This window comes from Ochlerotatus camptorhynchus, unplaced genomic scaffold, assembly GCF_037179485.1.
Source record: "Ochlerotatus camptorhynchus isolate MF236.1 unplaced genomic scaffold, CSIRO-AGI_Acam_v1.1 ptg000021l, whole genome shotgun sequence".
Lineage (NCBI taxonomy): Eukaryota > Metazoa > Arthropoda > Insecta > Diptera > Culicidae > Ochlerotatus > Ochlerotatus camptorhynchus.
The window spans coordinates 3,518,508-3,535,831 of record NW_027040513.1 but is presented as its reverse complement, the minus strand read 5'-3'; the positions used below and the strand labels follow the sequence as shown (position 1 = coordinate 3,535,831).

At 38.0% G+C, this 17,324-nt stretch overlaps 1 protein-coding gene across 3 annotated transcripts in view; it reads left to right on the top strand.

Annotated features, from left to right (window-relative positions):
- aPKC (protein kinase C iota type) overlaps positions 1-17,324 on the top strand; it is a 499,255-nt gene that overhangs the window by 450,422 nt on the left and 31,509 nt on the right. For 2 of the 3 annotated variants that reach the window (XM_065225295.1, XM_065225296.1), the window contains exon 12: positions 3,427-3,548. The exons of the other annotated variant lie outside the window; for it this stretch is intronic. In XM_065225295.1, the coding sequence (XP_065081367.1) occupies positions 3,427-3,548 (122 nt within the window). The remainder of the gene's footprint in view (positions 1-3,426; positions 3,549-17,324) is intronic. 3 annotated transcript variants of the gene reach the window in all.

Genomic DNA, 17,324 nt, shown 5'->3' with positions numbered 1-17,324 from the left:
CATAGACTGGAGAGCCTATTAGGTATGTGTTTTGGGCCATTTTACCCCATTTTCCCCTACTTTTTGGAGGAAATGTTTTTTCACAGCTCTATTTTTCGTAAAACATAAGCACTTTATGCATGGTTTTTGAATACTATGTCTTTAAACAACAGTTCATGAGATATTAGGGGAATATGGGGTACACTTTATAGGGGAGTAAGGGGTAAAAGTGAAAATACAATCAATGTTTTTTAATACAAAATCCATTTTTTTTAATATCATAATATTTTTTCTGAAAAAATCTTTTAATTAACTTTCATTTGGTATTTTGAGTTCCGTCATCGGCCAAACAGTTCAAAAGTTATAAATTTTTGAAAAAAATCGAGAAAAAAAATTTTTTTTTTGACCGCCCTAATATATAAATAGTCACCCTAATGACAAAATAAAAAATATGGGTCTAATATGTTGCGATTAGGAACAAATTTTACAAAATTCTGAGAACGACTATATGTTTTGCTGTATACAGAAAAAAAGTGAAAACTCTTTTAAAACAGATAGCAGTAAAATAAAACTTATTTAACCTCAAATTACCTTTAAATTTCGAAAAAAATCTTATTATTGCAGGCAACTTTTGGGTTCATTCAAACAATCGCATCGTTCAACATTTTTATGAATTAAAATAAATTTAGCGAGGGTTCACTTTTACCCCTTACTCCCCTATAAAGTGTGCCCCATATTCCCCTAATATCTCATGAACTGTTGTTTAAAGACATAGTATTCTAAAACCATGCATAAAGTGCTTATGTTTTACGAAAAATAGAGCTGTGAAAAAACATTTCCTCCAAAAAGTAGGGGGAAATGGGGTAAAATGGTCCAAAACACATACCTACAAGGCTCTGGGACTACGTACAATCGATTCCCCAAACGATTTCCCTTCGGAAAAGTTGTTTTTCATAGCCGGAATTCAGCGTGCTGTTGAGATATTAAATTTTGGGTAATTTTGGACCCATTTTTGCCAATAGTGCAACGGCTGAAAGTCTCTATAACAAAGAAATCAAATCAATCAATCTATTAATTTCAGAAAAGCTAGATCTAGAGATCTTTTGGGGAGATCCAATGGGGAAGTCCCCGAAACTTTAGCCCGGAATATTGAATTGGTTTAAAAATCTATAAGCGTGAGTTTAGATAAATTCAGGATAGTTCCGAAAGATTCAGTACAGAGACCTTCAGAAAATTTATGAAAACTTCAGAAATATTTCAGGAACTTCACAGAAATCCAGAGAATTCCAGGGAAGTTCAAAGGTGTTTACGAAAATTCCATTTATTTTAAAGCAGAACCGAGATCTTCATTAGAGTTGAGAGTTTTAGGGAAGCTCCGAGAACATCAATACAGATCAGATAATTAAAGGGCAGTTCAAAACATTTCAAGGAAATTGCAGAAACCGGAATTTCCGAAAACTTCGGTTCGCTCAGAGAAAATTTCTGGAACGCAATAAACTTTAAAATGAACATCCGGAAAATGTGAGAGTATTTCAAGGGTGTTATATCATGGAAATTTCAAGATCTAAAGAAATTACGAAAATTTTGCTAAGTTGATTAGATAACATCAACGAGTTTCCATTAATAAAAAAAAAGGCGAGAACTTTTAGAAAGCACCGATATTTTCAAGGAATCCCAGAGAACTTCAAATAAATCTAGATATTTTTAGATTGTTTTATTATATTCAGTGAAATTCCGAGTAGTTCATGGACGATCAGATAACATCAGAAAAAGGAAGTTTGCAGCGACTTACAAGGAGTTTCTTAGAATTATGGGATATTCCGAGAATTCTATGATTGATCCAAAAACTTTAGAAGCTTCTGGGAATTATAAATATATATCAGATAACTAACTGGAACATTTGATCAATTTAGAGAAATTGAAAACTTCTCGCAGGGAAATGTAGTGATTCAAGGGAAAGTTCCGTGAGCGTTTATAAACTTTATAAAACTTGTAGAACTTAAAGGCAATTAAATCAATTCTACTAATTGAGAAATATTTTGGGCATTTTTAAAAACATCAGGAAACTCGATAATTTGAACTTCAGTCATATCTTGAGAATTTCAGTGTATTTTGCTGCGGAAACCTAAAGACGTTCCTGAAATTTTAGAATAACTTCGAAAACTTCACAGAAGTACAGAGAAGAAACATTCCGAGAACTTCATAAAAGTCTATGGAACTTAAGGGAAGATTCGAGAACTTCAGGAACTTTTATGGACATTTCGGGAGCATCTCAAATAAGTTTTGTAAAGCTCCAAAAAACATAGCGAATTTCAGGGGAGTTCAGTACCATTAGTTTCACTAAATTAGCGGGAAATTTCAAGAATTTCTCAGATTTTCAGAGAACTTTAGATATGCTAAGAAAATTATTAAGGTTTTCACATAAGTCCAGAATTTCACGCAAGTTTAAATATTTTAAGAACAGTTCAATTAAATTCATGGTAAGTACAAAAAGCTTCATGAGAACTGCAAACACTTTATAGAAGTTTCGAGAACTTCGAGGAAGATATTGATCTCGCTAATAAAGCTCTAATCAACAACAAAACTTCAAGAAAGAACAGATATCCTCAGAGCAGAGATATTCCAGAGCATGGAAATTACGTAAATAAAAAAAAAACTGATTGTTCCTGTTACGGTGTGTTCCAATTATGGCCTTTGGAATTCCCATAGGCCATAATTGAAACACACCATAATAAGAACGTATAGCCATAACTGGTACATCTACCCTAGCTTCAAGTTTTGGTGAAATTACCCATTCACTTTTAACGAGAAAATACTAGCCTCACTACCGGATCAATGAATGAGTGTATGCGTGTTTGTGCGTGAAGTTGATTATCGAGTATGTTTTCAATTTACCCCTTTTCTATTGTTTCACTAATTTATCATTTCGCCGCCGTAAATTTATCTGACCCTACTGGTGCCGTCCTCAGAATACCGCAATCATAATTAGTTTTTTGTTCACACCGAATCCGATAATCCAGTAGCAAATAAACGATAATTACTATTATCACCCACTCACCTCATCACCAGTTGATCCACAGTAGAGTTGAGTTGTTCGTGCCATCTTTCACCCTAGAGCAGAGGAGAACCCCCCGTGCAAACATAGGGACCCACTGTTGATAACTAATTAAAAACCTGTAAATATGTTGATTCGTTTCCCTTTCTTCTCTCTCTCTCTTTCTCTCCGTTTGATTTTTCTCGTTTTTTCCTGCTATCCGAAACAAAAATAATCGAAAATCCAATTAAACACAATCACGCGCGCACTCACACCTACCCCACACACCGGCACATCAACTCTATGCCACCCGCTATAACCAATCGTCATTGCGCCTCTCTCGTGTGCGCCTCCACGCGTGCTGATCCTCACTTCTCATCAAATGCCTAAATCTGTTGTAACTCGCTAATTAGCTCGCTCAAAAAGAGGTCACCCCGCCCTACATTCCGTCGTTCGATGGGTGCGACCAGGACATTACCTGTCACTTTGATCCGCAGTTCACGCGGGAACCGGCCGATCTGACACCGGACGATCCGTAAGTGTTTTGCAAATCTTCCCAAGATTTTTGTTTTTCGATATTATTCAACGGGATCCCCTTTTGAACGCGAATTGCTTAACTTGTGAGATAGCTCATTTCGCAACAACAAAAAACGCATTTCGGTGAGATGGTCACTGGAAAAGCCATCTCGTGGAAAAGTTTGTTTCATGCAAAATTTCGGTGAAATGACCTTTCTGATGAAAAAAAAATCATGCAGCTTTAAATCAATGTAACCATCCTTGCGAAACGATGCCCAGTGTCAATAAATCTCTTTTCGAGCAGTGAACACCCGAGCTAGGTGTAATTCGACACCGCTCGCGACACCCCGGCTTTGTTCGTATCCGTACGTACCTCTGCTGTGTACTGTGTTGTTTCGTAGTCTAACTTTAGGCGCACCATCATCGCAAAGCCCATGGCTGTCCGTATTGAGCAGGTACGGAAAACTATTCCCGAAGAGAATCGGATCACTTCCGGAAAGTACCGTGACTGTGTAGACAAGTAGGTAGTAAGTAGTTTGCTGAACATCCTCTCGTTTGCTTGCTGCGAACCCGAATAGAAATTCTTGCTTGAATTGCAAATCAGGACGATAAGGTTTGCAGTTGTATTTAGTTACATCGAAGACAACGTATCAAGAAGAGCATACTAAATTTAGCCATCTACTGCTGCGGTTCTACTTTTGCTCAAGCGCAGCGCTACTGCATTGTCTTCGCTCAAAATCGGTAAATTTGATAATTTTGGTTCCTAGCAGCAGTTTCTATTCGGGTACCCGCCTTTTGCCGTTTTCAATTTTGCATGCTGTTTTGCACTTCGCTTATTTAATACTTAATTCGACATAAATATGTGTGTAGATACGTTGGAATAGTTGTACAACTACTGCTGAATATTTATAGCACGCCTAGCGTCTTTGAATCTTTCCACCGAGAACTGAGAAAGAAACCACCCACACAGGAGGAAGCACGTTCAGCAGCAGTGCAATCGAAAAGGTGAGAGAAAGTTCCCCGTTTGCCCGAATGTTCGAATCTCGATTCCCGTGCACCGAGGGGAAATGGCGGGCAATGGAAGGGAAAGTTCGGATATTTATTTAATTTTTAATGTTTGTTTGTAAAAGTTTCTCCGCTCTCGCATTTCTTTGCCAAACAATTCCTGTTCGGTTCAGCCTATTAGTACGAAGGAAACCGACAACGACGACGACATTGGGATGAACGAAAAATTTCCGCACTCCAGACTTTTTCGACGTTTTTGTTTTTATGAAGTTTTCCATCGATCCTAGCAAGGAGAAATCGATTTGAGGTAAACAGGGATAAGGGTTGATACGGGATTCACGGATCTGTCAGCGAATTATGAGTGGTTGAGTGGAACTTTTTATTTTAGAAAAAAAACTTAACGGATGGGGAAACTTTCGATTAGATTTTTCCCGATAGGTTCGGAGGATTTAATGGTTGTTGGGATTTTTTTCGATGACCGATCGCTATCTAATTTTTGAATATTTTGTTCGGTTGAATAACAATGAGCATTACATAGTATATCATGTGGGGTTCGATTGTGAAATCTGCATCAATTGATGGATTATTCGTACTAGTATTTCTATTCGAGATTTCAATTCTGAAATTCAATACAGTAGTGTTTCGATTAAGGCAACACGTTTTCAATTCTTTAAATTACTGATTCTCTGCACCTAAAAATCTCAAACTTTATTTAATAACTTTCATAGACCTAACGGTTTATTTTCTTATCTGTAGAGTTTTTTTACAACTTCGTCCATTACTTAGGAATATTATTGTCTGACCCATTTTATTTTGGTGCTAGTCATTTATCCTCTCACAATTAAGGTGTTTTTTTTTTATACAGGGTGGAATCTGCCCTCAGACACCTGAGAAGATAACTCAGGGTGTGGGGATGAGAGAAGTAGCACTCCCGACCAACTAAACCTTACCCTGTGCTCTAGGCCATTGCCCTCCCCGGAACCGCCCGAAAGCATTACGTCATGGGAGGGGGCCGGTTGCGCTATGGCGCATCACTAAGTGTTGTGTCAGACGTGACACTCGCTACTGCACAGTGAGCAGCTGTGCAGGGCCTTCCTCTTGTTGTTCGCTGTTAGTTGTTCGCCTGAGTTCTAGAGCAGACGTGATAGCCAGCCAACTGTCCAGGGCCCATACAGGACAGATGTGACCGCTTACCAGCTGCGTGTGCAAAGCACTCTAAGAACCCGGTGTCACTCCTGCCTTTGCACAACGAGGGTTTGTGCAGGGCTTCTCAACCTCCTGGGAAGAGCTGGATGGGGTTCCAGCGTCCTTACTCTGCGGTAGTTCGTTTAGCCGCAATATCTCTCCCTTGGGTTCGATAATTAACGTTTCCAGGGCACACCACGAGGAGGTGAACTACTTCATGTTCCACAATTAAGGTGTGATAGATATTTGTTGACATTGCACGTTGTCCCAATCAGGCACAACTCGTCTTATAAAGTCTAGTACCATTTTGGGATTGCTTTGCCAAACTTCAAAGGGTTCTAATATCCCTTTTCCAAATATCGACATTCATTGATTGAACAGTGCTCCACAGCTGCAGAGTATATGTTCAGCAGTTTCGTTTTCAAATTGACAAAACCGACATTCGCTAGACGGAATTTTTCCTATTTTATATAAGTGATATCTGCTAGGGCAGTGACCAGTCATCAGACCAGTTATTACCCGAAGATCTCTTTTACTAAGATTAGGCAAAATCCGGGCTTTTGCTGTACTTTGTCTTATAAATCTTTTCGCCTGTCTGGATACATCTGTGGCGTTCCAGTTGGATTCTACTATGGACGTTTCCCAACTTTTTAATTCCATCCTTATAGTACACTCAGGGACTTCACAAAATGGTTCCGGACCGATGCAGTTCGATGCAGAAGCTCGTCTTGCTAGACTGTCGGCATTGTCATTTCCTTCAATGCCACAATTTCCGGGCACCCAGTATAATATGACTTCGTTCCTTTCGGCCAAATGTTTTAAAGAAAAGAATACATTCCCACACTGGCTTCGATCGACATGTGAACGACTTAACGATTTAATGAAGCTTTGGAATCGATTAGAAAATCAGTTTTGCATGTGGAAAGCTGAGAAGTCAAACTGTATGTATTGCCAAAATCGGAACTATAATGTACTTTCAACTTTGAAATTGATTTCAATTTCTATAATGAAATTCAATTTTGAAATTCAGTTCTTAAAATCAGTTTTGAAATTCGGTATTTGTAATTCTGTTGTGAAATGCAGTAATTTGAAATTAAGTTCTGCAATTTCGACCTCAAAATCAGTTCAGTAATTGTAATTCAGTTGTGAAATTCAGTAATATCAACGTTGTAATTCATTTGTGAAATTCAGCTCTTAAGTTCAGTTCTAAATTCAGTAGTGGAAATTCAATTTTGAAATGTCTGAAATTCAGATCTAGTGATGAAATTTAGTTCCGAAAATCAATTCTTAGCAACTCCGAGTCAAATAACGAATAGGAAAATCTCGACCTTCTCCGATTTGCATGAAATTTTTCAATATAGGTTGTTATTGTTTATTGTTTATTGAAAAATTCAACTGACATTTATTGTTTAAATGAATAAAACCTAAACCAAATAGTTACGGTCAACGGTACGGAAAAGGCCAAGTAGCCGATGACGAAACACTTCAACTGATACATTGAAGTCGAACATATAAAAAAGTTGTTGAATTGCCGGCTGATTGCTCGAATTGGCTCGTGCTGTGTATAATTCCGGCTCCGTGGTTCCAAAAACAGAAAGTCGCGTTGACAAAGAGACCTCTCAGGGGCAAACATATTTAGCTGTGACAGCAGTGTTGGACAGTCAATGTCATCCGTGAGCAGCTTTTCAACGAACATAGCTTGAGCGACCGTCCGTCTCACCTCTAATGGCTCGATTCCCAGGCAGGCTTCCAGTGCGCGCGCTACCGTATGCGAGACGCAATACGAATAGTCTCATAGTCATAGCAGTCTCATGCGCAAGAGATTTGTACCACTCTGTTTCTCTCTCTTCAGTTTTGTCGCATCTCACATTCTCATAATGTCAGTGTGTCGCACTGTTTTGTAAGCACAGCACATTTCCGGATGTATGCGTTTCATGAGAACGAGTATCATGCGACGTCGCGTGAGCCGAAGCTCATGCGCTTTTCGCAATGATACGTCGCTAAGCGACGTCTCAATGCGACATCGAAATAACAAACTCAACTGGAAGACCAACTCGTGTTCTTAATGTGGGAAAAGTGTTGTTTTGTTTTGAAAACGATGGAAAGCGACCTAGCTACTACACTCTTACCGAACATGGAGAAGAGGTGTCAGATGGCTATGACCAACAAAGTTTTCCTAGTGACAGCCCATTCATAACGAACGAAGGAAGAGATGTGGCTTTGGTAAGCGAAATCTTCTATCAAGTTGTGGTTTATTTGCTCGTTGATATGCTTTTTTTTAATGTCACCGAGGGTCCACGGTACTAACACTAGGACTTTTTGGAAATCTGTTGTCGCAAATTGATTGTTGCAATTCAGCATCATGGTGGCTGGTATGAACTATCCTGTGAGCACTAACACATCTGAAGAATTCAGTTGCTGCCGTAGTAAGTTTGTTGATTGACAGGTATTCAATACAATTCCTGAAGCAAGAAGCTTAGCAACAATCCGTAATACAGATATGACACAACTTTTTCCTAAATTTATTACATTAACCTTTATCCAGCATTTTGTACCTACGTACACTGTGGTGCAAAGTTGATCGGACAAAGGTCGTTTTCATACAAACTAGCCAAGTTTAACATGTTGTAAATGTGTTTTGTTATGATCAATTGAGCTGAAATTTTGACGCAAAACTACAGATATGTTGAATTTTACGTGTAAGAAATACCAAATTTTTTGAAGCACCTGCTGGAAGGTGACAATAAAAATAAAATTTGTGCATAGCTGATCGGACAAACGTCAATGGAAAAGCAAGTTTTGAGTTAAAATTTCAGCTCGATGGATCATAACAGAACAAATTTACAACATGTTAAACTTGGTTAATTTTTAAGTGTAGACTTGTGTGTATGTAATGAGAAGTCACCACCAACGTTTTTGCAGCAAAGTACACTTCTGCGTTGAAAATAATCCCTTAAAATATTGTTCAATCAAGCCAGACAGAATACAAATATTAATCTTCAGAGTTCTATCATTACTAGCGAGTTGATATGATCGGTCAAGTCAGACCGAACTAAGTGACGTTTTTTTTTTGATTTCGAGAAAACCGAATTTAAAGTTGGCTGTTCAATATTGTTTCTTATGTAATGGGACAAATCATTAGACCGTTTTCTCTTGCTATTCTAATTTTTCAAATTTGGCTGAAAAAGTGAAACGTAGCAGAGGGAATTCTTGATCTTATGATATTATTAGCTCAATTTTTTGTTTTTATTTTGCTACTAAGTGCCTTCTGACTTAACGCCGACTATATGATCTTGTATAGTAAAATGTAGTGCTGTTTTACATTCAAAATCGTCCATTTATATTTTTACTGGTCTGAGTAAAAGTATTCTGAGGGATTCTGAGTCCAATTTGGTGCAAATGCGCAATAACTTGTTTATTTTTCCACCAAATGGGCTGAAAGCTTCAGAGGCTTCCAAAAAATATATTTAAGAAGATTTCCTCATAACGACTTGTTGAAGGACACATAATTCCAGAGATATTCCGGTATTATTTGGTTTGCTAACATGCTAACGGAATCCCAACTGCCGTAATTTGTTTAAAAGGACGTTAATAAATGGAAGCCAACTACCGTAAGGTTGCCATCCACCGCTCACGTATTCTTCCTTTACCTCCCTTTAGCATCCTTTCGACAAGCAATTGTGTCTTCCTAGGAGCATTAGTGGTGATTCCAATAGATCTCTGCAACCATGTGTTGAGTCTGCTTGAATTCATACTAGGAGATATTTCTGGAACCATCTAAAAACTTCACCCCATTTTAAAAACCACTTGTGAAAAGGGCACACAAGTCTTCTGTGAACAAACCCTTGCAGTCCCTTCTCTCGTCAACATCACATATGATGGGACCGCGAGAGTCAAGGCATTCGAAACAGCGCACGGCGATGGCGCCCTGAGAGAGCGCATTGAGATGTTTCAATGAAACAGTCGCATGTGATTGAATACATGCGTCGCATTGAGAGAGCAATGCGATGAGACAAAAACAAATTGAAACGCTCGAATTTGTTGAGAGCGTGTAGCTTGTCGCGCGCATCGTTCTGGTGTCTCTTTTGTACAATTAATGTAGCACACCATGGACTTGAGAGTCATGCGACGTTCCGTCTCACAGCTCGCTGTCGCATTTGTGTACGCGTGAGATTTCCGAAAGCCTGTTCCTAGGAGACGGCAACACTCCTCGTAAGTTCGTTGGGTCACGCCAGTTGAGGAAACGGAGAGCGTATCTCACAAACTTGCGTTGAACTGATTCAATTCTAGTGATCCAGCTAGCATGGAAATGGCACCAAACAACTGATTTTGACTCCAATAAAGATCGCACAAGCGAGCAGTAAAGTGACCTGAGGCATAGCGGGTCACGAAACTCGTCGTCAATTTTGAAAATAAAGCCCAATTGTCGTTAAGCTCTGGTGATGATGTCATTGTAGTGGATTCTGAAAGTGAGTCTGCAGTCCAAGATAACGCTGAGATCCTTTATGTGCTCTACACGAGCAAGACAGCGTCCGTAGGGAACATAGTCAAACATGATTGGTTCGATTTTTCGGTGATAGGAAATAATGGTACATTTTTCTATGCTTAGACTCATCAAATTTCTTGAGCACCAGTCAGCAAAAATACCTAACATATTCTGGAGATTCCAGCAATCCGAGAGTCTTTTAATAATTTTGTAGATTTTCGTATCGTCTGCATAGAAAACCTGGCATCCTGATGGAATCAGCAAGGCGACGTCGTTTAAAAAGATCGAAAATAGTAGCGGTCCTAGGTTACTGCCTTGCGGGACTCCCGAGTTGTTTGAGAAAACATCCGATTCCGACGCGCCAATCTTGACATGTACATAGCGATTCACCAAGTAAGATCTGAACCAATCCACAGCAGTTGACGAGATGCCAAGTATCTCCATATACGCAGTATCGATTTGCCATCCTGAATCCATGCATCGCAGACAGTTAGAAGTGAACTGCACCAGGTTCGTGGACACGGAGCGCTTCGGGTAGAAACCGTGTTGTTCTGTATCGATGTAATTTTTGCAGCGTGCGAACAGAGCACCATTTATGCAATTGATAATGCAATGATAAACATTTTTGCAAAAATTCGGCCATTTATGATATTGTAAAATTTTCAAATTGGCGTCTTGGAAATTAGCGTAGCGCAGAAACGGCACTTCTGATTGAAATGACGGCTAAGCCAAAGTTGCAGAGATGTTTTTATCGGAAAAATATAAAAAAAATGTTTTAGTAATTTCTAGTAAAAATTCAACATTATGTTAAAAAAAACCTAAAATCTCAAAATGTCTTTGTTCGATTATTCTTTTTTTAGCTTTCTAAAATACAAACTTTTGGATTGTTTACAATTGTGGACTACTAAAAATTTACAAAAATCGTAGAACAAGAACTTTTGCTCATAATTTTGAACTTTCTGTAAAAATGTTTTTTCATGTAATTTATATTCAGAATATTTGAGATAGGGGAAATGACGGCTTCGGCATGACAGACTATTTTCGGCAACCCAAATTGAAACACTATTTTCACTGGATTTTCTTACGAAAACACTTCGCTGAATGCATGCAAACGATTCTTTATGCTTTCAGCTTCAATTTGACTATATTTTTACCACTGAGAAAAAGCAATCTAGCAAGGTTTTCTTGAAATGAAACACACGCACTACAAATTGTAGCTGATTTCGAGTTGCCGATAATAGAACAGCAGATTTACCTGCAGTTCAAATGGAACGGTTGCCGAAGAAAAACTGGTTGCCGACAATACTCGCTCTCACTAGAGAAGATTGGAGCTTCGTAAAAGCGTTTCAAAACAGTTTTTGACAATTCTTTCGACTGAAATTGTTAAAGCAGCTGGCAGCAATAGATTGTAAACAAACCAATACTGCATATGTGTGCGTTCCTTAGAGAAAAAGGCTATAGAAAGAAGGTCGCTGCTTAGGTTGCCGAGAATACGTAAATTCCCCTATTTTCAATCATTTTCTGGAGAAAAACATGTATCGTAAAACGGGGTATCTTTGATAATGCGGGTAACTTTGATAGTCTTCTATATATATAAAAATGAATTTCTGTCTGTCTGTCTGTCTGTCTGACCCTTATAGACTCGGAAACTACTCAACCGATTAGCGTGAAAATTTGTATACAGGGGTTTTTTGGGGCCGTGGAGGTTCTTATGATGGTTCGAGACCCCTCCCCCTTCTGTAAGGGCGGCTCCCATACAAATGAAACAGAAATTTCTGCATAACTCGAGAACTAATCAAGCAAATGGAACCAAATTAGGCATGTGGGGGCGAGTATGAGGGTATAAGGAGATAATCATAGGGGGTAGCCCCTTAGATAATAGGGGGGGGGGGCTACGTACAATATAGCATGCTTTTTTTTAAATCGGCGCATAAACTCAAGCTAATATTGAATCCCGAGGAAGACCGGGCACACTCAGCTAGTATAATATAAAGATTAAATTTTCTCGCTGTGCTTTTTCCAAATTAGAAACATTGGTTCCATATTGTAGCTTAGGGTATTTCCGTTGATAGCGTGTATAATTTTTATGTTGTATGTGTTACATATTTTACAAACATATTGAAAAGAAATTTTCGTGTTTTTCGCCTGTTTGAAAAAGCACTCAAATCATCACATATGAAATGTATTTCCGATAGAGCCATCACAAATTCAATGTTGTATTCTTATTGCTTATGATGTTTTCTGATTATATACTCATTCAAAGTTTCATATTTAAAGAACTTAATTGTTTGAGTTTCACTCATTTTTTGCTACATTCATCGAGCATTATCAAAGTAACCCCAAATCAAAATACTGAAGTTCGGTCACAAAACTAAAAAAATAGTGCAAATTTTTAAATTTACGTTAAACATATTACTGGCGAATTAACTCTTGGATACTCAGTACTTGTTTTAAAAATATAAAATTTGGGAAACATTCATTGTTGTTCAAATTATTTAGAATATACTTTAAAAAACTATCAATGTTACCCCATTTTAAGGTACACAAAAAAGGCGTACCAAAGAAAAGTTAAAACATTTATTCAAAAGTGCTTGTTCTGCGATTTCTGTCAGTTTTCGAATGACAATGGTTTTGAAATTTACAATTTTTGGTTTTTTTTATAGGCTTTTTTTTTAACAAAAAAAAAATTAAAATCGGCAAAAATATTTTAAGATGTATGGTTTTATTTATAATTATTTTTGTTAATCAAATTGAAAAAAAATATAGATTGACATTATTTTTCTCTAACGACAGGAATGCCGTTTCAGTGCTATAATTTTTTTTATATAGTTTCAAGGATGCAATTTAAAAGTTTTTACAAGATCCAAAATGGTTCAATTTAAGTTAAAATCTGAATCATTGCCCATAACAAACAACTAACCGAACTGTCAAACAAATCGGAGAAGGACGATTCAAACTGGAACTGCTCATAAAGGGCGAACACGAAATTATTGCGACACATTCAACAGGGCATAACTTTTTTACCATTGGGTAAAAATCAATCAAATTTTGCATACTTTCTCATTGATGTGTATTGTGTACATGCTGTCAAACTCGAAGTCGTGTTTTTCGATTCAACGAAAATGGAGGTGAACCAACGCGAGTTGAGTGAACAAATTCTTTCCAAACACCTGGAATTTCCTGACCTGTCGCACCGGCAGTTGGCAAAAATGTTGAACATTCACCATTCAACCGTCTCCAGAGTGTTGAAGCGGTTCCAGGAGCGGTTGACGTTGGACCACGACAAAGGAGCTGGAAGAAAACCGGGACCGGAGAACAAAAAGACGGAGGGAAAGGTGAAGCGGATGATTAAAGCAAATCCCAACGTCTCAAGCCGTGATTTGGCTAAAAAGATCGGCATGTCGCAGAGCTACGTCCAGAATGCAAAGAAGAGAGCTGGACTACATACATACAAGGTACAGAACTTCCCAAACCGCGATGAGCGGCAACAATCGACGGCTAAAACTCGGGCACGGAAGCTCTACGAGAAGATGCTGACAAAATATGGCTGCTGTGTGATGGACGACGAAACGTATATAAAAGCCGATTTTAAGCAAATTCCGGGGTTGGAGTTTTTCACCAGCAAGAGCAAGTTCGATGTGGACGACAAATTTAAGAAGAAGAAAATGTCGAAGTTCGCCTCCAAATATCTCATTTGGCAGGCCATCTGCTCTTGCGGACTGAGGAGTGAGCCTTTCGTGACAAAGGGCACAGTAAATGGCGAGATCTACAAATCTGAGTGCCTCGAGAAGCGCCTTTTGCCGTTCTTGCAGCAGCACGACGAAGCTCCGCTATTTTGGCCAGATTTGGCATCATGCCACTATTCTAAAAGTGTCCTGGAGTGGTATGAGGCCAATTCTGTCCATTTTGTTCCAAAGGACATGAATCCGCCAAACTGTCCGGAGCTGCGCCCGGTGGAGCAGTACTGGGCAATAATGAAGCGGGAACTTCGGAAGAGCAAGAAGACAGTCAAAGACGAGAAGGACATGTTAAGAAAATGGAAAAAAAACTGAGAAACTGGTACCAGATGACACTGTAAAGACTTCGATGGATTTTACACTCAAGGCTCCATAGATTAACTTTTCTTTTGATTTTAGAAGTAAATATATGTATAAAACTACCCTAAAATTTTGGTTTGATTCTAAACATTATAAGAAAATTGGCATGACATTTTCGGTGTTGCAATAATTTCGTGTTCGCCCTTTATTTAGCTTTGAAATTCAATTTTGAAATTCAGCTCTGAAATTTAGTTGTGAAATTCAGTTGGGAAATTCAGTTGAGAAATTCAATTCTGAAATTCACTTCCGAAATACAGTTCTGAAATCCAGTTCTGATGCATAGTTTTGAAATTCATCTCTGATATTCAGTTCTTAAATGCAGTTTTGATTTTTTTTAATCGATTTCTGAAATTCAGATAAAAAATATTGTTCAGAAATTCGATAACTTCAGAAAAAAAATTACATCATAAATTCAGCTCAAAGGTTCAATTCTGGAATGCAGTTCTGAAATTCAGTTCTGAATTTAAAATGTGAAATTCTGTTCTGAAATTCAGTTCTGAAATTCAGTTCTGAAATTCAGTTCTTAAAATCAATTCAAAAATTCATTTCCGAAATATACAGGGTGAAAGGTAATTCCTGTCAGTGTTTTTTAAGCAATTGTAGTATCAAATGGGTTAATCACATACATGTCTGCATATTTTTCTTTTAGAGTGTGTTTAAATGTCAACACGGCATGCAAGTTTGTTTTGAATTTTCATTCGTTTGATACTCGTGATAATCATGGACGCAAAAGGGAACTGTTTTTGAAGCATCATAGACGGTGTTCTATTTTGAAGACGCTGAAACCACTCGGAATAAACGAAAGATTCATCTTTCGCACCATTAAACGGTACAAGGAAACCGGTTCGGGGAAAATCCCTCCCAGACCAAGCCGGAAACGCAGTGTCAGGACTCCGGAAGTTATCAAACGAGTGAGAGAGCGAATTCGGCGGAATTCTTGTAAGTCTGGGCGTTAGATGGTCAAAGAACTCGGAATGTCGCAGCCAACGATCAGGAGTATTTTGAAAGATGATGTCGGATTGAATGCTTACAAAAAACAGCGGGTGCATAGTTTGACCGGATAGCAAAAGATAGCTAGAGTCGAAAGATGTCGGAAACTGCTCAAACGGCACGGTGATTGCGAAATTCTGTTTTCGGATGAAAAATGTTCCTGCTACAGGATCACCACAACCAGCAAAATGATCGGGTATATGCTGCATATCTTGCTGATATTCCTCGTGACAAACTGACTTTTCAAAGGTTCCAGAATGTTTCCAGGGTGATGGTTTTGGGATGTTTCTCAAAAACATTGAAAATTCCATTGGTGTTCATTGAACCTGGTGTTAAAATCAACAGTTTTGAAGAACCACTTGCTTCCCTTCGTCCAAAAACATTATAAGAATGCTTAAATCAAGACTCGTTGCCAGATTGTTTTCAAGTTTATCGGTATCAAAGGTTTAAAAAAAATCAGTATTTATCGGTATTTACTATTTTAATTTATTTTATATTTTAGCTGTTTTGAAAAGTTTAACTTTTTGACTATGATTGGAAAATTCTGAACTAAAACTCCGGGGATTGTTTGAATTAGCTTCTGAAGGAACATCCAGAGAAAGACGAAAGAAGCTCTTCTGGACAAAATTTGAGGAAAGTTCTAAGAAAAGTCGGAGAAACATCCGGGAACTACCAAGACAAGAATTGAAAAACTTCTAGTGAATATCGAAAAAAAAAATCGAATGTCACATCCAAAGGAAGCCAGAAAAGTTTCGGAAAATGAAAGTAAATTCCGGAAGTAGCCAGTTCTAGGAGCAGCCAGAAGAAGTTCAGAAAAACCTTCCAATAAAAGTCGAAAACCCATGGCTTATGGACACACTTCCAGAAGAAGACGAAAGAAACCTCCTGGCAAACACTTCTTAAGGTAGATTACAAGAAACTTCTGGAGAAATTCGGAAGCCAGAGCGCCTACGGAACAGTCGAAACAAACAAGAATTTAATTCCGCAATGCCCCTGAAGTTTTCGGAACATTCCTGAAATGCACTTAGGAATACTCCATAATTCCACGGAGGTCCTTAAAAGTTCTTGTAATTTTCTTGAAGTTAATGGGGCTGTTTTAGAGTTCTCTGATCATCCTCCAAGTACTCAGAACTTCCCTGAATATAATGAGGCTACTTGAATTTCTATAATCATCTTTGAAGGTATCTGGACTTTCTTGAAGTTTACGAAATCTCTTAGGTGCTCTCACAGTTTTTTCTTGAATTAATTGTATCATTAGCATTGAAGATCTCTGATCTTCCCAAATTTTTAAAATTTTAATTCTTGGCACTGCCATTAAAAAGCACGCAATTTTCCATAAAATGTTCTCACAATGTTACGTTTCCTAAATTTGTGGAACATTGTCAGAGCTCTCGGAAATCATTTAAAATATTAGCATTTCCTTGAAATTAATTGATCTGTCGTGATGTTTACGGAGCTTCCCTAAAGTTCTCTCAATTCTCTGAAACAAATGATACTTTTCTGAAAACAATTAAATTTACCTGAAGTTCTTTGAACTTGTGAAGTTTCCAAAATATGTCTTATGTTTTCGTAAGTTCACTGGAGTTCGCTGGACTTTCCTGAAATTTTCTGGTATTGGAATTTGAACAGAAGCTAATGAAACTTTTTTTTTTTCAATTTATCGGAACTTACTCAAAAGTCTAGACTTTTCTGAAGCTTCAGAACTTCTTAAAAGTTCCTGCAGCTAGTGTGAGTCCGCAATAAACATCTGGAAACATCCCTGAAGTTCAGGGGAAGTTGAAAAAAAAAAAACTGGTGGGAGAAGACGGAAGAACCATTCGACCGATGGCTGAAAAAGCTTCCAAGGGAAGTTGAAATTAGTTTTCGGGAGGTTAATTAAGTTATGGTGTTACGAAAATTAAGTTATGGTTTAAGGTGGAAAAAATTCCAGGCGAAAGTTGGAAACTTTAGGAAGTTAAATAATGTTTAAAAAGTATTTCGCGATTCTCAAAGAATAACCGGAAAGAGCCATCGAAAGTTTTTCGATTCATGG